General features: G+C 50.3%; 1 protein-coding gene across 2 annotated transcripts in view; it reads right to left on the bottom strand.

Annotated features, from left to right (window-relative positions):
• Window positions 1-22,197, bottom strand: part of spg11 (SPG11 vesicle trafficking associated, spatacsin) — a 230,978-nt gene that overhangs the window by 69,832 nt on the left and 138,949 nt on the right. For both annotated transcript variants that reach the window (XM_072470406.1, XM_072470405.1), the window contains exons 26-27: window positions 16,381-16,581; window positions 11,763-11,870 (exon numbers count right to left, since the gene is read on the bottom strand). In XM_072470406.1, the coding sequence (XP_072326507.1) occupies window positions 11,763-11,870; window positions 16,381-16,581 (309 nt within the window). The remainder of the gene's footprint in view (window positions 1-11,762; window positions 11,871-16,380; window positions 16,582-22,197) is intronic.

Raw genomic sequence — 22,197 nt, forward strand, 5'->3', positions numbered from 1 at the left:
CGACACAAGAGGTGCAGGACAGTGTGATCTCAAAGACATGGGTGGGGGATGGTAAGGTGTCAGATATATATAGGGAAATGAGGGACGAAGGGGAGACTATGGTAGATGAACTAAAAGGGAAATGGGAAGAAGAGCTGGGGGAGGAGATCGAGGAGGGGCTGTGGGCAGATGCCCTAAGCAGGGTAAACTCGTCGTCCTCGTGTGCCAGGCTAAGCCTGATTCAGTTTAAGGTATTACACAGGGTGCATATGACTGGAGCATGGCTCAGTAAATTTTTTGGGGTGGAGGATAGGTGTGCGAGGTGCTCGAGAAGCCCAGCGAATCATACCCATATGTTTTGGTCATGCCCGGCACTACAGGGGTTTTGGATGGGGGTGACAAAGGTGCTTTCAAAAGTAGTGGGGGTCCGGGTCGAACCAAGCTGGGGGTTGGCTATATTTGGGGTTGCACAAGAGCCGGGAGTGCAGGAGGCGAGAGAGGCCGATGTTTTGGCCTTTGCGTCCCTAGTAGCCCGGCGCAGGATATTGTTAATGTGGAAAGAAGCCAAGCCCCCGGGGGTGGAGACCTGGACAAATGACATGGCAGGGTTTATAAAGCTAGAGCGGATTACGTTCGTTCTAAGGGGGTCGGCTCAAGGGTTCACCAGGCGGTGGCAACCGTTCGTCGAATATCTCGCAGAAAGATAGATGGAATGGAAAAAAGAAGGCAGCAGCAGCAGCCCAGGATCGGGGGGGGGAGGAACCAGAAGGACTCTCAGGGTTGTTAATATATACTGTATAATATGTATAGGTCGTTGCTACAGATAATTATATATTGGACTGTTAAATTATATTTTTGGAGAGTGTTTCTTGTGATAAGGCAGTTGCCAATTAGGGTTAGTTTTCATTTTTGTTATTTATTATTTATTCATTTTTTGTTTATAAAATAGGTCATTGTTATTTGTGTTGTTATAATATTGTGTAAAGGATGCACAATGTACTGTGTTGGTTGACCAAAACAGTTTCAATAAAATATTTATAAAAAAAAAAAAAATGATTGAAAAAGAGAAAAGGTGCATTTACCCCAGAGTTCGCTCCACCGCACATTGCAAATTACAAAAACTTTCCATTCAATTTTAGGGTACAGCAAGTCCCAAGAGCAACAACAGAAAGAGAGATTTAGGGTCATTCGTTGACCATTCGGTACAGGTTATTGAAAAAGTTATAAATTGCTGGACCAATTCCATTATTTCAGTAATTACAATCCCAAGGAAAACTGGCTATTGGCTCCAACAACTAAACATAATTCCAGTTTTAAATAAATGTACAAAAAGGGGGTTGGAAATTCAACAGTGTTCATATCTCAAGTACTGAGGGATCCTAATCTGCAAATATCAAGTTCTCAGAAGTGTAAAATAACATGCGTCTGGCCCAGACTGCATTTTGGGATTTAGCACCTGAAAGTGCTGAAAACATCAGACTCCTACTCCGAGATAAAGTTATTATTCCTTTAGCTCAATGATTGGCTTGTGACTGAAAATTTAAACTGCAACTCTTAAGTTGAGCAATTGCAAAGTTGGTTTGAATAGAAGATCCCAGTAAAAAAAATGCGAGGCTAAAGTGTGTTTTACGCTTGGGGAAATTACCTGTACCAATCAGGATCAGACTTAACTTGGTCACTAGGACATGAATATTGAGATGAGTGATGTATTTGGTATTCTGTGTAGGTAAAGGAAGCTATGTGTACATGTTTGTGTGAGCGTGTGCGCGCATCCAGGGTTAGTTAAGCAAGGAGAAGGTTACTTGAGACAGGTTGTCTGTGAGGGCTAAGAGATGAAAGATTAAAGGTGTTAGGTTGACACACTTGTATAGAGTTTATGATGAGTTTCAGTTACAAGTAAATAGGTTGGATCAAAATTTGCATTGAGTGATAAAGGAAAACGTTTCAGCTATTGAATTTCCAAAGGGAATTCAGAGGTGACAAGGAACTCTTGTAACTTACAAAGGTTTCATGAGTAAACTGGGGAAGAGATATTAAAATTTATTGACCTGAATGTAGAGGCAAAATAGAAAATATGAAAGATTTTTACATTTGGAAAAGTTGCATTCAAAGAGGAGTTTGAGGACAATGAACTTGAGATGAAAGGGAGGGGGGGTGGGGGAAATATTTAAGGAGGGACGATGAACTAAGTGTGATGGCTGTGGGTAGGAAAGCCCTGAAGGCCAGCTCCTTTGTGTGCAAGCTGCTGTGCAAGTTTTGAAGTGGAGGGAGCCACCCAGTGTTAAGCCAGGAGTCTTTTACTTTAAATTTCTGAACCTCATTTTGAAATTCCACATCAGAGTGCAAGTGTTTGCGAAGTTGTGCGGTTCACCTTTATTAAAGTGACACCAATTCCTTGACTTGGGTAATATTACTGGATTTTTATGGTTAAAAATCTATAATGTGGTTGTTGCCAAGAAGGTAGTTTACTTGTGTACTTTTGACCAGGAGGGTTATTTTGAGAGTTGGTTTGTTTTAACTGTGTAACTTTAGCATTGTGTGCTCAAGTTTTTTTGTTCCTTTTTAATAAATCTTTTAATTTTTAGAGTTTTAAACATGTTACTGGAGCTCTATGTTTTGGAGTCTGTTACCCTTTCTGCTCATTTTCAGAATAAATAAAGTTTTATGATCAGCGAGACATAACATCATTCTGGAGTCGAGCTTGCTCAGCAATAACATCTGCTGTGGTCATAACAGTATGTTTTGGGCAACTCATTAAATCCCTAGAAAAATTTCCACAGTGAAAGGATAAGCGCAGTTGATTTCTTTTGCTATGGACACAAGCTAAATTCTAGGAGGCAATAGGAGTTGTAACATTTCCAACTTACATAGATTTCTAACCTGCGACAAATATTTCCTGCTGTAGTGATATGCATCACTGTAAATACACAAGGGGTTAATGTAAATACACTAAAACTAAGTAACCACTAGAGGGAGCACCAGAGACATCATGACATGCAGACATACAACACATAAAACAGGACACGACCAATGGGCAGTCAAGACACCCAGAGGTGACACTACCGCAAGGGGGCAACCCATATAAAAGGACAGGGCACACATGCTCTCTCTCTTTCCACAGGCGACATTCAGAGAGGAGTACGGGGCAGATCGGAAGCATCACACCCACCGCATGGCTAAGAGCAGACTGGTTAGTTAGACTGAGTTACTATAGTAAGATTAGCAGGAGAGTCGAACAAGAGTAGGAGAATTGTGTTAACCTAAATCCAAGTCTGAACCTTCCTTTGTCAGAGTATACATCAAGGAAGCAGCTTATGCTACATGAAGAAGCAGAACACAACACCTGCAACAATCATTTCACAGTTTTTCATGAATAAAATTTGCTCCTGTTTATTTTGAAATTTGAATTGAGGTCATGTTTTGGTAATACTCAATTGCAGTACAATAAAGCAGAGTTTGCTGTCAAAGGCAATCAATATCGAGGGATTCCCGAAAAAAACAAATATGTCCAATAAATTCAGTTTCAATGTTCCTATACGTGGTGTTAGTTGGTGAAAATTAAGATTAAAAAATGAAATTTGGATAAAATAAAATGGGTAATTGATAAGGGCAACTATCTGAAGGGGTTTCGATATACGATTAGAAAACCAGTGAGAAAAGCAAGTGTTTACCTATGTGACTAGGGGAAGAAATTGGGATATGGAAGAGGTAAGTTCAAAGTAGAGAGATAAGAAATTTGACTGACATCTTTGTATCCTCATTGGCTACAGGTGAGATCCCGGAAGACTGGAGAATAGCTCGTGTGGTACCACTGTTTAAGAAAGGTAGCAGGGATAACCCAGGAAACTATAGGCCGGTGAGCCTCACGTCGGTCGTAGGTAAATTATTGGAGAGAATTCTCAGGGACAGGATTTATACCCATTTAGAAACAAATGGACTCATAAGCGATAAACAGCATGGTTTTGTGAAGGGGAGGTCTTGCCTCACTAACTTGATTGAGTTGTTTGAAGAGGTAACAAAGATGTTTGATGAGGGGAGGGTGGTGGATGTTGTTTACGTGGACTTCTATAAAGCCTCTGATAAGGTGCCTCATGGCAGACTTGTACAAAAGATGAAGTCACACGGGATCAGAGGTGAGGTGGTAAGATGGATACAGGACTGGCTCGGTCACAGAAGTCAAAGGGTAGCAGTGGAAGGGTGCTTTTCTGAATGGAAGGTTGTGACTAGCGACGTTCCACAAGAATCTGTGCTGGGGCCTCTGTTGTTTGTGGTGTACATAAACGATTTGGAGGAAAATGTAGCCGGTCTAATTAGTAAGTTCGCAGATGACACCAAGGTTGGTGGAGTGGCAGATAGTGTTGAGGATTGTCTGAAGATACAGCTGGGCATAGAGAGGTTGGAGACGTAGACAGAGAAATGACAAATGGAGTTTAATCCGGACAAATTTGCGGTAATGCATTTTGGTAGATCTAACATAAGAGGGGAAATATACCGTAAATGGTAAAACTCTTTGGAATATGGAAAGTCAGAGAGATCAGGGCGTGCAGGTCCACAGATCTTTGAAAGTGGCGCAAGTGGACAAGGTAGGCAAGAAAGCATACGGAATGCTTGCCTTCATTGGATGGGGCATCGAGTATAAAACTGGCAAGTCATGCTTCAGTTGTATAGAACCTTGGTAAGGCTGCACTTGGAATATTGCGCACAATTCTGGTCGCCACACTACCAGAAGGATGTGGAGGCTTTGGAGAGGGTGCAGAGGAGGTTTACCAGGACGTTTCCTGGTCTGGAGGGTTTTAGCGATGTGGAGAGGCTGAATAGACTCGTACTGTTTTCATCAGAACAACAGAGGTTGAGGGGTGACCTGATGGAGGTCTACAAGATTATGAAGGGCATGGATAGAATGGAAGGGCAGGCACTCTTTCCCAGGGTGGAGGGGTCAGTCACCATGGGGCATTGGTTTAAGGTCCGTGGGGCAAAGTTTAGATGAGATTTGCAACACAGATTTTTTATGCAGAGGGTGGTGAGTGCCGGGAACGTGTTGCCAGGGGAGGCTGTGGAAGCAGATACATTAACGGTGTTCAAAAGGCATCTTGACAAACACATGGATAGGATGGGTATATTGGGATACGGCACAAGGAAGTGCTGAGGGTTTTGGCAACGGTTGGTATCATGACCGGTTCAGGTTTGGAGGGCCAAAGGGCCTGTTCCTATGCTGTATTGTTCTTTTGACACTAATATGCTAAAAGCCAGGTTTAACGGGTGGGTAATATTAAAGGGAAAGAATGATATATCCACAATAACTGGAGAAAGGGACACAGTAACAGCAGCTGCCATCGCAGCCACAGCCAGCTGAAGAAACCAGTCTCCTGAAAACAGGTTACATAAGAACTAGGAGCAGGAGTAGGCCATCTGGCCCCTCGAGCCTGCTCCGCCATTCAATGAGACCATGGCTGATCTTTTGTGGACTCAGCTCCACTTTCCGGCCCGAACACCATAACCCTTAATCAATCCCTTTATTCTTCAAAAACTATCTATCTTTATCTTAAAAACATTTAATGAAGGAGCCTCAACTGCTTCACTGGGCAAGGAATTCCATAGATTCACAACCCTTTGGGTGAAGAAGTTCCTCCTAAACTCAGTCCTAAATCTACTTCCCCTTATTTTGAGGCTATGCCCCCTAGTTCTGCTTTCACCCGCCAGTGGAAACAACCTGCCCGCATCTATCCTATCTATTCCCATCATAATTTTATATGTTTATATAAGATCCCCCCTCATCCTTCTAAATTCCAACGAGTACAGTCCCAGTCTACTCAACCTCTCCTCGTAATCCAACCTCTTCAGCTCTGGGATTAACCTAGCGAATCTCCTCTGCATACCCTCCAGAGCCAGTACGTCCTTTCTCAGGTAAGCAGACCAAAACTGAACACAGTACTTTTACAATACTCCAGATGTGGCCTCACTAACACCTTATACAATTGCAGCCTAACCTCACTAGTCTTAAACTCCATCCCTCTAGCAATGAAGGACAAAATTCCATTTGCCTTCTTAATCACCTGTTGCACCTGTAAACCAACGTTTGGCGACTCATGCACTAGCACACCCAGGTCTCTCTGCACAGCAGCATGTTTTAAGATTTTATGTAAATAATAATCCCTTTTGCCGTTATTCCTACCAAAATGGATAACCTCACGTGTCAACATTGTATTCCATCTGCCAGACCCTAGCCCATTCACTTAACCTATCCAAATCCCTCTGCAGACTTCTGGTATCCTCTGCACTTTTTGCTTTACCACTCATCTTAGTGTCGCCTGCAAACTTGGACACATTGCCCTTGGTCCCCAACTCCAAATCATCTATGTAAATTGTGAACAATTGTGGGCCCAACACTGATTATTGCTAAAAGGGCAGCCGGCCGATTAAGATGTAAAACTCAAACCGAGAAGATTATGCCTTTGCTGAAATTGAAGACTGTTTCCACAAATGTTGGCAAATAACCAGTGTGTGGTAATCATTTGCTGGACTTAACTCAGTGTCATACAATATTGGATGTTGTTGGGAACATGGAGCGTCTCAAGAGTTCAACGTAGGTAGTGGGGGACAAAGGGGTACCGATGTAATACTGTATGTGTATAGCCATCAACATAGTTAGGTGTATTGTTGTTGTATATTGTAGTCCTTCTCCTCATGTCTTTTTCTTTTAAGTTAATAAATATTCTTTATTAATTGATCACAAAATGACTGCACTTTTCCTCCCTGGTTTGTACGTCTTTTCTCAGTGTACAAAATTGAAAATATGCACCACTAAGAACCGGTGTTCCAAGTTACCCTTCTGGGTTTTGGTATACCCTCGCATTTAACATCAGCGGGGATATTTGCAACTCGATTTAAACTATAATATTTTCTAAGTTTCAAATGTAAATATACACGTTTGCATACATCTGTAAGCTCTTGGTGTGGTGGTAAGAAGGAAAGGAAATTACACAATATTTTGAAATCAGGGGAGAAAATTGGACGTGAATATGTTTTCTGTGCTGCATGTGTAGGAAATGACCATAAAGGCAGAAGTGAGGATGTTCGCTGCTGATTGCACAATGTACATCACCATTCCTGACTTAGATCCTGAAACAGTCCTTATCCATACTCCTGAATCACCTGGACAATATTCAGGATTGGTCTGATAATTGGCAAATAACACTCATGCCACACAAGTGCCAGGCGATGACCATCTCCAATGAGAGAATCCATTCTTCTCCCCATGACATTCAAGTACCTCCCTCTACCACCTAGAAGGGCAATGGCAGCAGATACATGGGAGCACCACCACTGCAAGTTGCCCTCCAAGCCACTCACCATCCGGACTTGGAATCATATCACCATTCCATCACTGTCCCTGGCGCGCGCGCGGGGGGGGGAAAGAGGAGGGGGGCGCGCGCGGGGGGGGAGAGGAGGGCGCGCACGGGGGGGAGAGAGGGGGAACGCGCGTGGGTGGGGGGGGGGGAAGAGAGGGGGCGCGCGCGGGGGGAGGAGAGGGGGGGACGCGCGGGGGGAGGAGAGGGGGGGCGCGCGGGGGGAGGAGAGGGGGGGCGCGCGGGGGGAGGAGAGGGGGGGCGCGCGGGGGGAGGAGAGGGGGGGGACGCGCGGGGGGAGGAGAGGGGGGGGAACGCGCGGGGGGAGGAGAGGGGGGGGGAACGCGCGGGGGGAGGAGAGTGGGGGACGCGCGGGGGGAGGAGAGTGGGGGACGCGCGGGGGGAGGAGAGTGGGGGACGCGCGGGGGGAGGAGAGTGGGGGACGCGCGGGGGGAGGAGAGTGGGAGACGCGCGGGGGGAGGAGAGTGGGGGACGCGCGGGGGGAGGAGAGTGGGGGGCGCGCGGGGGGAGGAGAGTGGGGGGCGCGCGGGGGGAGGAGAGTGGGGGGCGCGCGGGGGGAGGAGAGTGGGGGGCGCGCGGGGGGAGGAGAGTGGGGGGCGCGCGGGGGGAGGAGAGTGGGGGGCGCGCGGGGGGAGGAGAGTGGGGGGCGCGCAGGGGGAGGAGAGTGGGGGGCGCGCGGGGGGAGGAGAGTGGGGGGCGCGCGGGGGGAGGAGAGTGGGGAGCGCGCGGGGGGAGGAGAGTGGGGGGCGCGCGGGGGGAGGAGAGTGGGGGGCGCGCGGGGGGAGGAGAGTGGGGGGCGCGCGGGGGGAGGAGAGTGGGGGGCGCGCGGGGGGAGGAGAGTGGGGGGCGCGCGGGGGGAGGAGAGTGGGGGGCGCGCGGGGGGAGGAGAGTGGGGGGCGCGCGGGGGGGGGGAAGAGAAGAGGAGGAGGAGCGCGCGCGGGCGGGGGGGGCAGAGGGGCGCGGGCGGGGGGGAGAGGGGCGCGGGCGGGGGGGAGAGGGGCGCGGGCGGGGGGGGAGAGGGGCGCGGGCGGGGGGGAGAGGGGCGCGGGCGGGGGGGAGAGGGGCGCGGGCGGGGGGGAGAGGGGCGCGGGCGGGGGGGAGAGGGGCGCGGGCGGGGGGGAGAGGGGCGCGGGCGGGGGGGAGAGGGGCGCGGGCGGGGGGAGAGGGGCGCGGGCGGGGGGAGAGGGGCGCGGGCGGGGGGGAGAGGGGCGCGGGCGGGGGGGAGAGGGGCGCGGGCGGGGGGAGAGGGGCGCGGGCGGGGGGAGAGGGGCGCGGGCGGGGGGAGAGGGGCGCGGGCGGGGGGGAGAGGGGCGCGGGCGGGGGGGAGAGGGGCGCGGGCGGGGGGAGAGGGGCGCGGGCGGGGGGAGAGGGGCGCGGGCGGGGGGAGAGGGGCGCGGGCGGGGGGAGAGGGGCGCGGGCGGGGGGAGAGGGGCGCGGGCGGGGGGAGAGGGGCGCGGGCGGGGGGAGAGGGGCGCGGGCGGGGGGGGAGAGGGGCGCGGGCGGGGGGGAGAGGGGCGCGGGCGGGGGGAGAGGGGCGCGGGCGGGGGGAGAGGGGCGCGGGCGGGGGGAGAGGGGCGCGGGCGGGGGGAGAGGGGCGCGGGCGGGGGGAGAGGGGCGCGGGCGGGGGGAGAGGGGCGCGGGCGGGGGGAGAGGGGCGCGGGCGGGGGGAGAGGGGCGCGGGCGGGGGGAGAGGGGCGCGGGCGGGGGGAGAGGGGCGCGGGCGGGGGGAGAGGGGCGCGGGCGGGGGGAGAGGGGCGCGGGCGGGGGGAGAGGGGCGCGGGCGGGGGGAGAGGGGCGCGGGCGGGGGGAGAGGGGCGCGGGCGGGGGGAGAGGGGCGCGGGCGGGGGGAGAGGGGCGCGGGCGGGGGGGAGAGGGGCGCGGGCGGGGGGAGAGGGGGGAGAGGGGCGCGGGCGGGGGGAGAGGGGGGAGAGGGGCGCGGGCGGGGGGAGAGGGGGGAGAGGGGCGCGGGCGGGGGGAGAGGGGCGCGGGCGGGGGGAGAGGGGCGCGGGCGGGGGGGAGAGGGGCGCGGGCGGGGGGGAGAGGGGCGCGGGCGGGGGGGAGAGGGGCGCGGGCGGGGGGGAGAGGGGCGCGGGCGGGGGGGAGAGGGGCGCGGGCGGGGGGGAGAGGGGCGCGGGCGGGGGGGGAGAGGGGCGCGGGCGGGGGGAGAGGGGCGCGGGCGGGGGGAGAGGGGCGCGGGCGGGGGGGAGAGGGGCGCGGGCGGGGGGGAGAGGGGCGCGGGCGGGGGGGAGAGGGGCGCGGGCGGGGGGGAGAGGGGCGCGGGCGGGGGGGGAGAGGGGCGCGGGCGGGGGGGAGAGGGGCGCGGGCGGGGGGGAGAGGGGCGCGGGCGGGGGGGAGAGGGGCGCGGGCGGGGGGGAGAGGGGCGCGGGCGGGGGGGGAGAGGGGCGCGGGCGGGGGGGAGAGTGGCGCGGGCGGGGGGGGAGAGGGGCGCGGGCGGGGGGGGAGAGGGGCGCGGGCGGGGGGGAGAGGGGCGCGGGCGGGGGGGAGAGGGGCGCGGGCGGGGGGGAGAGGGGCGCGGGCGGGGGGGAGAGGGGCGCGGGCGGGGGGGAGAGGGGCGCGGGCGGGGGGGGAGAGGGGCGCGGGCGGGGGGGGAGAGGGGCGCGGGCGGGGGGGGAGAGGGGCGCGGGCGGGGGGGAGAGGGGCGCGGGCGGGGGGAGAGGGGCGCGGGCGGGGGGAGAGGGGCGCGGGCGGGGGGAGAGGGGCGCGGGCGGGGGGAGAGGGGCGCGGGCGGGGGGGAGAGGGGCGCGGGCGGGGGGGAGAGTTATGTGCGTGAGGGAGAGGGGTGTGCGTGAGGGAGAGGGGTGTGCGGAGGGAGTGGGGTGTGCGTGAGGGAGTGGGGTGTGCGTGAGGGAGTGGGGTGTGCGTGAGGGAGTGGGGTGTGCGTGAGGGAGTGGGGTGTGCGTGAGGGAGTGGGGTGTGCGTGAGGGAGTGGGGTGTGCGTGAGGGAGTGGGGTGTGCGTGAGGGAGTGGGGTGTGCGTGAGGGAGTGGGGTGTGCGTGAGGGAGTGGGGTGTGCGTGAGGGAGTGGGGTGTGCGTGAGGGAGTGGGGTGTGCGTGAGGGAGTGGGGTGTGCGTGAGGGAGTGGGGTGTGCGTGAGGGAGTGGGGTGTGCGTGAGGGAGTGGGGTGTGCGTGAGGGAGTGGGGTGTGCGTGAGGGAGTGGGGTGTGCGTGAGGGAGTGGGGTGTGCGTGAGGGAGTGGGGTGTGCGTGAGGGAGTGGGGTGTGCGTGAGGGAGTGGGGTGTGCGTGAGGGAGTGGGGTGTGCGTGAGGGAGTGGGTGGGAGGGGGAGAGGATATGAGGGAAGGGAACAGGGTGTGAGGGAGAGAAAGGGGTATTGTGAGGAGGATTGAAGATGGGGGGGTGAGGGAGAAGAATGTGTGGAAGAGATGGGGTGCGTGAGAGAGAGGGGGCGTCAGGGAGGGGTGTGATGGAGAATGGGGTTAGGGAGGGGTTGTGAGGGATAAGGGGGTTGGGGGAGATGAGAGCAGGGTGAGGAAAGGAGGTGAGGGGGGGGATGGAAGACTTGGTGGAGAAAGAGATAATAGATTATAGTAGCACCAAATTTATCCCAAGTGTTTCTAAATTGAAGAGTGCAAGTCATTCTTTCGAAGTTGAAAGGGTCATCCCAGGAGGCAGTAGAAGTATCAGGTGGCCAATTGATGGCTGCAGATTTACTACCAACATTTTCTCTTTTGCATAGGCAGGAGTTTAGTTGTAACAACAGGGAAACTTTTTCTGTGCACATTCTTATCATGATTTTATGATGACGAACATGTAAAAAAAAAAAATCTTGGTTCAGCCTCAACTGAACTGTGGTTTTCATTTCTGGGCACCACACTATAGGAAGGGTGTGAAGGCATGTGGGGACGGTCCAAAGAACGTAGAACTTTAGCCATGCGGATAGATTGGAGAAGCTGGGGCTTCTCTCCTGAAGAACAGAAGATTAATTGGATACTTAATAAAAATTTTCAAGCTCCTGAGGTGTCTGGACGGAATAAATAGGCGGAAACAGGGAATGCTGATTTAGCACGATTGGAACACGAAACAATAGCAACATGAAAAAGGGAGGCAGATTCTATAGAGGCCTTCAAAAAAGAATTGGATAATTATTTGTGGAAAAAAATTACAGGGCTATGGGGAAAATGCAGGGGAGTGGAACCCAGCACATAGCTGTTCCCGGCACAATGAACGGAATGGGCTCCTTCTGTGCTGTAACCTCTCCACGATTCTATTTGCTTCTGCCCGGGATCTGATTATTTTCGATTCTTCACCTCCAGCGTACACGTGACAATAAACAAATCCAAATCCAAATAAAGAACTGCTGCACAATCTTTGATTTATTGCAGCTTCTATTCCCAACACAATGCAGACCAACTAGGTGACAAATTACATAGACTCACAGACAGTAGGCATTTCTGGAATTCCTGAAGTTTCAACTTTGCTTCTTGGTAATTTTTGTCTTCTGTGCACATTTCGTACATCTCCAGCATGTAGACCCAGGGGCAGTCCTTTCAAAAAAAAAAGTTCAGGATAAAATGATGTGCAGACCATTTCTTGTCAAAGATTTACAGCAATGGTCGTTGGGTTCAGTTACAACAATGGAATCATATTTTGACACAAAGATATCCACACTTTCAATATTAGCACTGCAAGTGTTCTCGATTGACCGCTCTGTAGAAGGCAGTCTGCAAACTCACAGCAACACCAAGCAAAATGATCAGTTGATCCTTTATTCGTTGGTGATATTTACAAAGGGCAGAATGTTGCTCAAAGAACTCTCTGCGTTAATGGTTCTTGAACCATTAACATTCTCTCTAATGGGCAGACAGAATCCTGCTTTGGTGAGAACACCTTCAACAATGCAGTATCACACTTTAAATGCTAGCCTTAATTCTGAGGCCCAGAGTTTTCACTATAATGGAGAGGCTCTCCGTCATGTCATTTAATTTAGATAAGTGTGAGGTGATGCATTTTGGTAGATCGAATCGGGGCAGGACCTATCTCTCCCGTTAAAAGGACCTTGATGGTTTGAGTTATAAGGAGAGGCTGGATAGACTGTGACTTTTCTACCTGGAGTGTAGGAGACTTAGGGGTGATCTTAAATAGGTCCTTAAAATAATGAATGGCATAGATAAGGTAGATAATCAACATATTTTCGGAGGGCAGAGGTTTGAGGAGAGAGATACAAAAGGGTTCAGGGGAGCAGTTTTTTTCACATAGAGGGTGTTGAGTGTCTGGAACGAGCTGCCATAGGCAGTAGTAGAGGTGGGTGCAATTTCACCCTCCCACACCAAAGAGAAGGAATTGGTAGATGTTGAGTCTGGAGAAGGGGGTGTAGATAGCCTGGGTCACATTGTCATCCAAAAAGACGAGGTGTTGGGTGTCTTAAAAAATATTAAGGTAGATAAGTCCCCAGGGCCTGATGGGATCTACCCCAGAATACTGAAGGAGGCTGGAGAGGAAATTGCTGAGGCCTTGACAGAAATCTTTGGATCCTCGCTGTCTTCAGGGGATGTCCCGGAGGACTGGAGAATAGCCAATGTTGTTCCTCTGTTTAAGAAGGGTAGCAAGGATAATCCCGGGAACTACAGGCCGGTGAGCCTTACTTCAGTGGTAGGGAAATTACTGGAGAGAATTCTTCGAGACAGGATCTACTCCCATTTGGAAGCAAATGGACGTATTAGTGAGAGGCAGCACGGTTTTGTGAAGGGGAGGTCGTGTCTCACTAACTTGATAGAGTTTTTCGAGGAGGTCACTAAGATGATTGATGCAGGTAGGGCAGTAGATGTTGTCTATATGGACTTCAGTAAGGCCTTTGACAAGGTCCCTCATGGTAGACTAGTACAAAAGGTGAAGTCACACGGGATCAGGGGTGAACTGGCAAGGTGGATACAGAACTGGCTAGGCCATAGAAGGCAGAGGGTAGCAATGGAGGGATGCTTTTCTAATTGGAGGGCTGTGACCAGTGGTGTTCCACAGGGATCAGTGCTGGGACCTTTGCTCTTTGTAGTATATATAAATGATTTGGAGGAAAATGTAACTGGTCTGATTAGTAAGTTTGCAGACGACACAAAGGTTGGTGGAATTGCGGATAGCGATGAGGACTGTCTGAGGATACAGCAGGATTTAGATTGTCTGGAGACTTGGGCGGAGAGATGGCAGATGGAGTTTAATCCGGACAAATGCGAGGTAATGCATTTTGGAAGGGCTAATGCAGGTAGGGAATATACAGTGAATGGTAGAACCCTCAAGAGTATTGAAAGTCAAAGAGATCTAGGAGTACAGGTCCACAGGTCATTGAAAGGGGCAACACAGGTGGAGAAGGTAGTCAAGAAGGCATACGGCATGCTTGCCTTCATTGGCCGGGGCATTGAGTATAAGAATTGGCAAGTCATGTTGCAGCTGTATAGAACCTTAGTTAGGCCACACTTGGACTATAGTGTTCAATTCTGGTCGCCACACTACCAGAAGGATGTGGAGGCTTTAGAGAGGGTGCAGAAGAGATTTACCAGAATGTTGCCTGGTATGGAGGGCATAAGCTATGAGGAGCGATTGAATAAACTCGGTTTGTTCTCACTGGAACGAAGGAGGTTGAGGGGCGACCTGATAGAGGTATACAAAATTATGAGGGGCATAGACAGAGTGGATAGTCAGAGGCTTTTCCCCAGGGTAGAGGGGTCAATTACTCGGGGGCATAGGTTTAAGGTGAGAGGGGCAAGGTTTAGAGTAGATGTACGAGGCAAGTTTTTTACGCAGAGGGTAGTGGGTGCCTGGAACTCACTACCGGAGGAGGTAGTGGAAGCAGGGACGATAGGGACATTTAAGGGGCATCTTGACAAATATATGAATAGGATGGGAATAGAAGGATACGGACCCAGGAAGTGTAGAAGATTGTAGTTTAGTCGGGCAGTATGGTCGGCACGGGCTTGGAGGGCCGAAGGGCCTGTTCCTGTGCTGTACATTTCTTTGTTCACACAACTTTGTGCCCCATGCAAATCTGGAGATATGATATTTTTTTCCCTCGTCTAAATCATTAATATATATTGTGAATAGCTTGGATCCGAGGACCGAATCCTGCCGTACCCCACTAGTCACTGACTTCCAATTTGAAAAAGACCCGTTAATTCATTTGCTTTGTTTCCTGCCTGCCAATCAGTTTTCAATCCATCTCAATACACTACCCCTAATCCCATGTGCTTTAATTTTACATGCTAATCTCTTATGCGGGACTTTGTCAAAAGCCTTCTGAAAGTCTACATATACCACATCCACTGGCTTCCCCTCATCAACTCTACTCTTTACATCCTCAAAAAATTCACAAATCTGTGCTGACTCTGTATGATCCTGCCACTGTTTTCCAAGTGCTCTGCTATAAAATCTTTGATAATGGATCCTAGAAATTTCCCCACTAACGACTGGTCTTACTGGTCTATAAATCTGTTCTCTCTCCCTCCCTTTTTGAATATTGGAGTGATATTATCTACTCTCCAATCTGTAGGAACTGTTTCAGAGTCTATAGAATCCTGGAAGATGACCACCAATGCATCCATTATTTCGAAAGTCGCTTCCTTAAATATCCTGGGATGTAGATTATCAAGCTCTGGGAAATTATCAGCATTCAATCCCATCAATTTCCTCAACGCCATTTTTCTACTAACACTGATCTTCAATTCCTCCCCCTCACTTAACCCTGGGTTCCCCCACATTTCTGGTATCTTTTTTGTGAAGACAGAACTAAAGTATGTATTTAATTGTTCGGCCATTTATTTGTGCATTATAAATTCCCCCGTTTCCAGGCGGCACGGTGGTGCAATGCTTAGCACTGCTGCATCATGGTGCCGAGGACCCAGGTTTGATCCCGGCCCAGGGTCACCGTCCATGTGGAGTTTGCACATTCTCCCCGTGTCTGCTCAAGTGTCACCCCCACAACACAAAGATGTGCAGGGTAGGTGGATTGGCCACGCTAAATTGCCCCCTTAATTGGAAAAAACGAATTGGGCACTTTAAATTTATAAACATAAATAAATAAATTCTTCTGTTTCTGACTGCAAGGGACCTACATTTTGTCTTCACCAATCTTTTTCTCTTCACATACCTATAGAAACATTTACAGTCAGTTTGCATGTTCCCTACAAGCTTACTCTCGTACTCCATTTTCCCCTTCTTAATCAATCCCTTGGTCCTTCTTTGCTGAATTCTAAACTGTTCCCAATCCTCAGACCTGTTGTTTTTCTTTGCCAATTTGTAAGCTTCTTCCTTGGATCGAATACTATCCCTAATTTCCCTTGCAAGCCATGGATTAGCCACCTTTACCGTTTTACTTTTGTGCCAGACAGAATTAAACAATTATTGCAGTTCCAAATGTAACTAATAGCAGACAGAGCACCATCAGGCTATTGGAATATAGAGGAGCAGGCTGGCTGAATCCAAAATCCCACTCTCATAGATAGACAAACGTTCCTGCTGTGATAAGTAAACAGCAGTCAGCTTTAGGAACCCTGGCTGATTGTTGCCCTCCCCACATCTCGGGTGGTGAAGTCTATAGCAATCAAACTGCTACCTTCGCTGAAATTAGCCAGCTTTGGTGAGAGACCAAGGATTAAATCTGGGCTTTGAGTTGCGAGTTTAGTTTTAATCTCTGCAATAGTTCTATGTACTGGCTAAAAGGCGGCACGGTAGCACAGTCGTTAGCACTGTTGCTTCACAGCACCAGAGTCCCAGATTCGATTACTGCTTGGGTCAGTGTGCGCGCGCGGAGTCTGCACGTTCTCCCCGTGTTTGCGTGGGTTTCCTCCGGGCGCTCCGGTTTTCTCCCAGTGCCGAAAGACGTGCTGTTAGGCAAATTGGACATTCTGAATTCTCCCTCAGTGTACCCAAACAGGTGCCGGAGTGTGGCGACTAGGGGCTTTTCACAGTAACTTCATTGCAGTGTTAATGTAAGCCTACTTGTGACAATAACGATTATATTATTATAAATATCAAAAAGAAGCCTTGAATAAAAAACACATCATACATTACCTTCTGAAAAAGCTGAAATCCTCGGACAAGTTGTTTGCCTTTTCCTCTTTCCAGTAACACTTTCCACATCAGTGACAGGTCGTGGATATTCCATTCATGATATTCTATCGAATCGTTAATGTGCTTTGTAGCCTCAGCGATGATGATATCATCCAATGACATAACAACCCAAACACAAAGACACTGTAGAACATCTGTTTCCTGTGAATGATAAGGTGAGCAATTACTCTTAGCAAAAACAGAGTAATCATAGACAAGAGCTAGAATGAAAGCCATCGTTTCTGAGGTCCCTGCCTCTAAAAAAGTATTTTTCTCTTCCTACCTCCAACCTTTTTCGATCCATGCTCGACTTCATCTAGTTTGTACTTCCCAACTTCCCTCTTACAGTTTTAGCTTGGCGACGGTCTGCATCTTGACCTTTCAACCTTTGTTTTTTAATTCTACTGCTCAGAAGGTAATATGCTGATAGAGGGAGACATTTTTAAGTTCAGGAGCTTTTTTTTTTTTGATTTTGAGAATATTCAATATATTCTTCGCATGAAAGAACTCAAGTTGCAAAGATTAGAAAACATAGTCAATAATAAAACCACATCTGCATTTGATTGATTGTGCCTGTCCCAGTGAAAATCTGGCTTTATATAATTATGATTTATAGACACAAGGACTTAATTGCATGATGAATGTTCTGGTTACAATCTGTTCAGAGCAATTGTTACCATTTTAAATAGTTTCATGCACAGATTTGGCTTATGGGCAAGGTCGCTGAATCAACTGCACACCATATGCAATTATGTTCCATCAGCATCATGAGAGTAAATCTACAATTAAGAGGAGTTCACATTAAAATACATGCTGCCACCAAAGAGAAATATCACCCAGTTTATATCACAATGTCGATCTGGAGTTAAATTCAGCTCTGAAAGGCTTAATGTTCAGTTATTTTTATTCTCTCAAGAAGATGTGGGTGTCATTAGCCTGGTCAGCATTTATTGCCCATCCCTAACTGCCCTTGAAGGTGACAAGCCACCTTCTTGATCCACAGCAGTCCTTATGGTTTAAGATGGGAGTTCCAGGATTGTGACCCAGTGACAGTGAAGGAACAGCAGTAGGAGTTTCAACTCAGGATGTCTGGTGCCTTGAAGGGAACTTGCAGGTGGTACTGCTCCCATGCATCTGCTGTCCCTGTCCTTCTAGGCACTGGAGGTCAGGATTTGAAAGATGCTGTCAAAAGGCCCCTGGTTAGTCACTGTACTGCATTGAGAAGGTGGTGCATGCTGTTGGCACTATGCTTCGATGGTGGAGGGAGTGAATGTTGAAGGTGGTGGATCGGGTGTCAATCAAGCAGGCTGTTTTGTCCTGGATGGTGTTGAGCGCCTCGAGTGTTGCTGGAGCTGCACTTATCCAGGCAAGTTGAGAGTATTCCATTACACTCCTGACTTGAGTCTTGTAGATGGTGGACAGGTTTTGGGAAGTCTGGAAGCAAGTTACACACTGCAAAACACCCAGCCTGTGACCAGCTCTTGTGGCCACAGTATTGATATGGCTAATCCAGATCAGTTTCTGGTCAATGGTAACCCCCAAGATGTTGATAGTGTGGCTTCAGTTATGGTAATGTCATTGAATGCCAAGAGGGAGGTGGTTCGATTCTCTCTTATTGAAGATGGCCATTGCCTGGCACTTGTGTGGCGCGAAACATCTGCCAGGATGCTATACTTGCACACCACATCAGTCTTGGGACAGTGAGGTCCGTTAACACATTGGAGAGTAAATTATGTGATGTTAAAATGACTTCGGCCCTGCAAGCTGTCAGCTGCTAGGGAAGCAGCAGCTAAAATTAATTACAGTGCAGAAGATAATTCCTGGACATGGGGGGCAGCGAGAAATCAATCTTGGTTGTAAGTCAGAGTCAACGGTAATCTGTGGCAGGTATTGGGCTTGCCACTTAGGAAGCACCAAAACAAACCATTTCAGGGCTGCTCCCTCGGTTTACCCCGCAATCCTCCGACCACCATCATTTGCCTTGGTGCCTTGGCAAACCTGGACCTCTGGTGTGTGCGGTACAGGGCAGCAGCTAACACATCCCCGGTGGCTCTGCTGAGCAAGGAAGAGCTGATCCATCTGATTGGCCAGTAGTTCCCGGCAGCGTTGGAGATGGACTGCTTCCTGGGTCCATAATATCAGGGAAGAGCCACCCCTGGCCTCTTAATGTCTTCTAGGTGCTAATGGAGCTAGCCTTCCTGAAGAGGCAACGTTGTACTCTTGCCGGCTGTTCAGTTGATGGACAAGATCCCAGTTTACATTAAATTCCACCCTGGTTTGCCATATTTAAACAGAATGGGCCTATAATTGAATTACCCTGACCCTGCTAATCTACTCCAACCCTCAATCTATAGATTTAAGAAAACTCAAGAGGAAAAGGACATTTCAAAAACCCCTGAACTAGGATTATTTTTTAAGAAGCTTTGAAACCATTAATCATTTGGTGCTGGTGCTAAACCTGCAATTGGAGCAACATAATAAATTCAGCAATCTACTTTTCAGTGCGTTATTAGAAGAATTATACTTGCACTCTCAATAATGTGGGCTTTGTTTTGTCAAGCTTTTTCTTCCCCTCTGAAGTCTCACTTGCAGATTGTATAGTTGCTTTTGCATTACACACAGACAATGCCTGAGCAGCTAAATGGTGTTTTACAATGATGCCAATCGCTTCCTCCGCAGGATTGAAGCAACAACATCTGACAAAGAGTCATCCCCACTCGAAACGTTAGCTCCCTTCTCTCTCCACAGATCCGGTCAGAGCTGCTGAGATTGCCCAGCATTTTCTGTTTTTGTTTCAAATTCCAGCATCCGCAGTAACTTGCTTTTATATTGCAATAATATCTGGGCTTGTTTATCAGAATAATAAAATTGTGATCACAGACAAATCCTAGAATGTGACTGAAATGAAATAAGAGATACAAAAATGTACGGAACTTGGTGAGCAATGTAAAATCTGCTGTTTTCTTTTACAAATTTAAAAACCTAGATGGAGGTCTGAAGTTCATAGTACAGAGCATCTCAATGATTGAAGGAAAAATGGATACGAATCAGAAGTGATGATGATTACATCATTTTAGTCCATTCCTCAAATTCAGGTCAACAAGCAATATGTGATTGGTGATGTTGCAAATTTGTATTTGATTTGCTGATTCAAATACTTTACTTTAAAAAAGCCAGAGGCCAGGAATTCTCCAGAGAGTAACTCACCTCCTGACTCGCCAAGGTCAGTCCACTATCTACAAGGCACAAGTCGGGAGTGTGATGGAATACTCTCCACTTGCCTGGATGAGTGCAGCTCCAACAACACTCAAGACGCTCAACACCATTCAGGACAAAAACAGCACACTTGATTGGCACAATGGGCAGCACGGTAGCATTGTGGATAGCACAATTGCTTCACAGCTCCAGGGTCCCAGGTTCGATTCCGGCTTGGGTCACTGTCTGTGCGGAGTCTGCACATCCTCCCAGTGTCTGCGTGGGTTTCCTCCGGGTGCTCCGGTTTCCTCCCACAGTCCAAAGATGTGCAGGTTAGGTGGATTGGCCATGATAAATTGCCCTTCGTGTCCAAAATTGCCCTTAGTGTTGGATGGGATTACTGGGTTATGGGGATAGGGTGGAGGTGTTGACCTTGGTAGGGTGCTCTTTCCAAGAGCCGGTGCAGACTCGATGGGCCGAATGGTCTCCTTCTGCACTGTAAATTCTATGATATGACACCATTCACCACCTTCCAACATTCACTACCTCCACCACCAATGCACAGTGGCGGCAGTATATAACATCTACCAGACGCATTGCAACAACTCACCAAGGCTCAGCAGTACCTTCCAGACTTGCAACCTCTACCATCTAGAAGGACATGGGCAGTTAATGCATGGAAACACCATCACTTGCAAGTTCCCCTCCAAGCCACACATCATCCCAACTTGGAACAACATTAATGTTCCTTCACTGGGTCAAAATCCTGGAACCCTCCCTAACCACACCATGGGTGTACCTACACCAGAGGGGCTGCTGCAGTTCAAGAAGACAGCTCACCAACATCTTCTCAAGGACAAACAGGGATGGGCAATAAATGCTAGCCTTGCCTGAGACACTCACATCATATGAATGAATACATTTTTTAAAAATGAAAAGGCAAGGCAGTTGCGAGAGAAAAAAAAAAACTTTACAATCAGTAAGCAAGATTTCAGACTTCCGGGTGCGGCGATGACCAGCTGAGTCGCACGTTTCGGCAGCTCCCTGTGAAACGGACTTTTGGGCTCTTGATAGGAGCCCCAACGGCAATTTTAACGGCTGAAAACACCGTGCGGTAAACCAGAAGGGTGTTCCCCCTGGACACAGATGGAAAAAGGAGAGGAAAGTGGCCGGATTGCAGCGGATCCTTTGGAACAACGGCAAGGAAGGCAAGCAGAAACCAAGATGGCGTCGGAAGGTGGCAGTTTCATATGGGGCCCTGAACAACAAGAGTTTTTGAAACGCTGCGTGGAGGAGATAAAAAAGGAAATGAAGAAAGAGCTGTTGGCCCCGATACTACAGGCGATTGAAGGGCTGAAAGAGGAACAAAAGACCCAGGAGCAGGAGCTTCGGGTCGTGAAGGCGAAAGCAGCAGAGAATGAAAACGATATACAGGGTCTGGTGGTGAAGTCGGAGATACAGGAGGCACACCAGAAACGATCTGTGGAGAGGTTGGAGGCACTGGAAAATAACGCAAGGAGGAACAACTTGAGGATTCTTGGCCTTCCTGAAGGTGTGGAGGGGGCGGACGTCGGGGCATATGTGAGCACGATGCTGCACTCGTTAATGGGAGTGGAGGCCCCGACAGGTCCGTTGGAGGTGGAGGGAGCATACCGAGTTATGGTGTGAGGATCGAGAGCAGGAGAAGCTCCCAGAGCCAGAGTGGTGAGATTTCTCCGTTTTAAGGATAGAGAAATGGTCCTTAGATGGGCGAAGAAAACTCGGTGTAGTAAATGGGAGAACGCGGTGATCCGCGTCTATCAAGATTGGAGTGCGGAGGTGGCGAGAAGGAGGGCGAGCTTTAATCGGGCCAAAGCGGTACTTCACAAAAAAAAGATAAAGTTTGGAATGCTGCAACCGGCAAGACTGTGGGTCACATATCAAGGGAGGCACCACTACTTTGAGACGGCGGATGAAGCGTGGACTTTTATTGTAGAAGAAAAATTGGAATGATTGGACTACGAAAATGAACGTTTGGACAAAGTGGTGGGACGAGTGGGGGGGGGGCCAAGAGGGATTGTATGATTAATCCTGCGGTATGGTAACTTTTCTTTCTCCCACAGGTGGTGATGGGGGGAGGTGGGGAGGGAGAGGAGATGGGGCGTTGGCCATGGGAGGCGGGGCCGAGGGAGAGGCGCGGGCTTGGTTCCCGCGATAATTATGGCGGGAATAGAGAAGCAGGAAGGAGGGGGTGCCGCACGGGGCAAGCCGTGATCACGGGGGGAAGCCGAGGTCAGCCAGAGTTTGCTGACTTCTGGGAGCAACATGGGGGGAGTAATTACGCTAGCGGGGGGTCTAGCGGGGGGGGGGGAAATTAAAATTACTGGGTTGCTGCTGCTGGGGAAAGGGGGGAGTGGGTACGGGAAAGGATGGGCGGGGGGGCACCGTCTGGGAGAAATACAGCTGCGTGGGAACTGGGCGAGAAGCTGGAAAAAGATGATGGCTAACCGGCAAGGGGGGGGGGGTGGGAAGCCCCCCAACTCGGCTGATCACGTGGAACGTGAGGGGGCTTAACGGGCCGATAAAGAGGGCACGAGTACTCGC

Source organism: Scyliorhinus torazame, chromosome 12 (genome assembly GCF_047496885.1).
Source record: "Scyliorhinus torazame isolate Kashiwa2021f chromosome 12, sScyTor2.1, whole genome shotgun sequence".
NCBI lineage: Eukaryota > Metazoa > Chordata > Chondrichthyes > Carcharhiniformes > Scyliorhinidae > Scyliorhinus > Scyliorhinus torazame.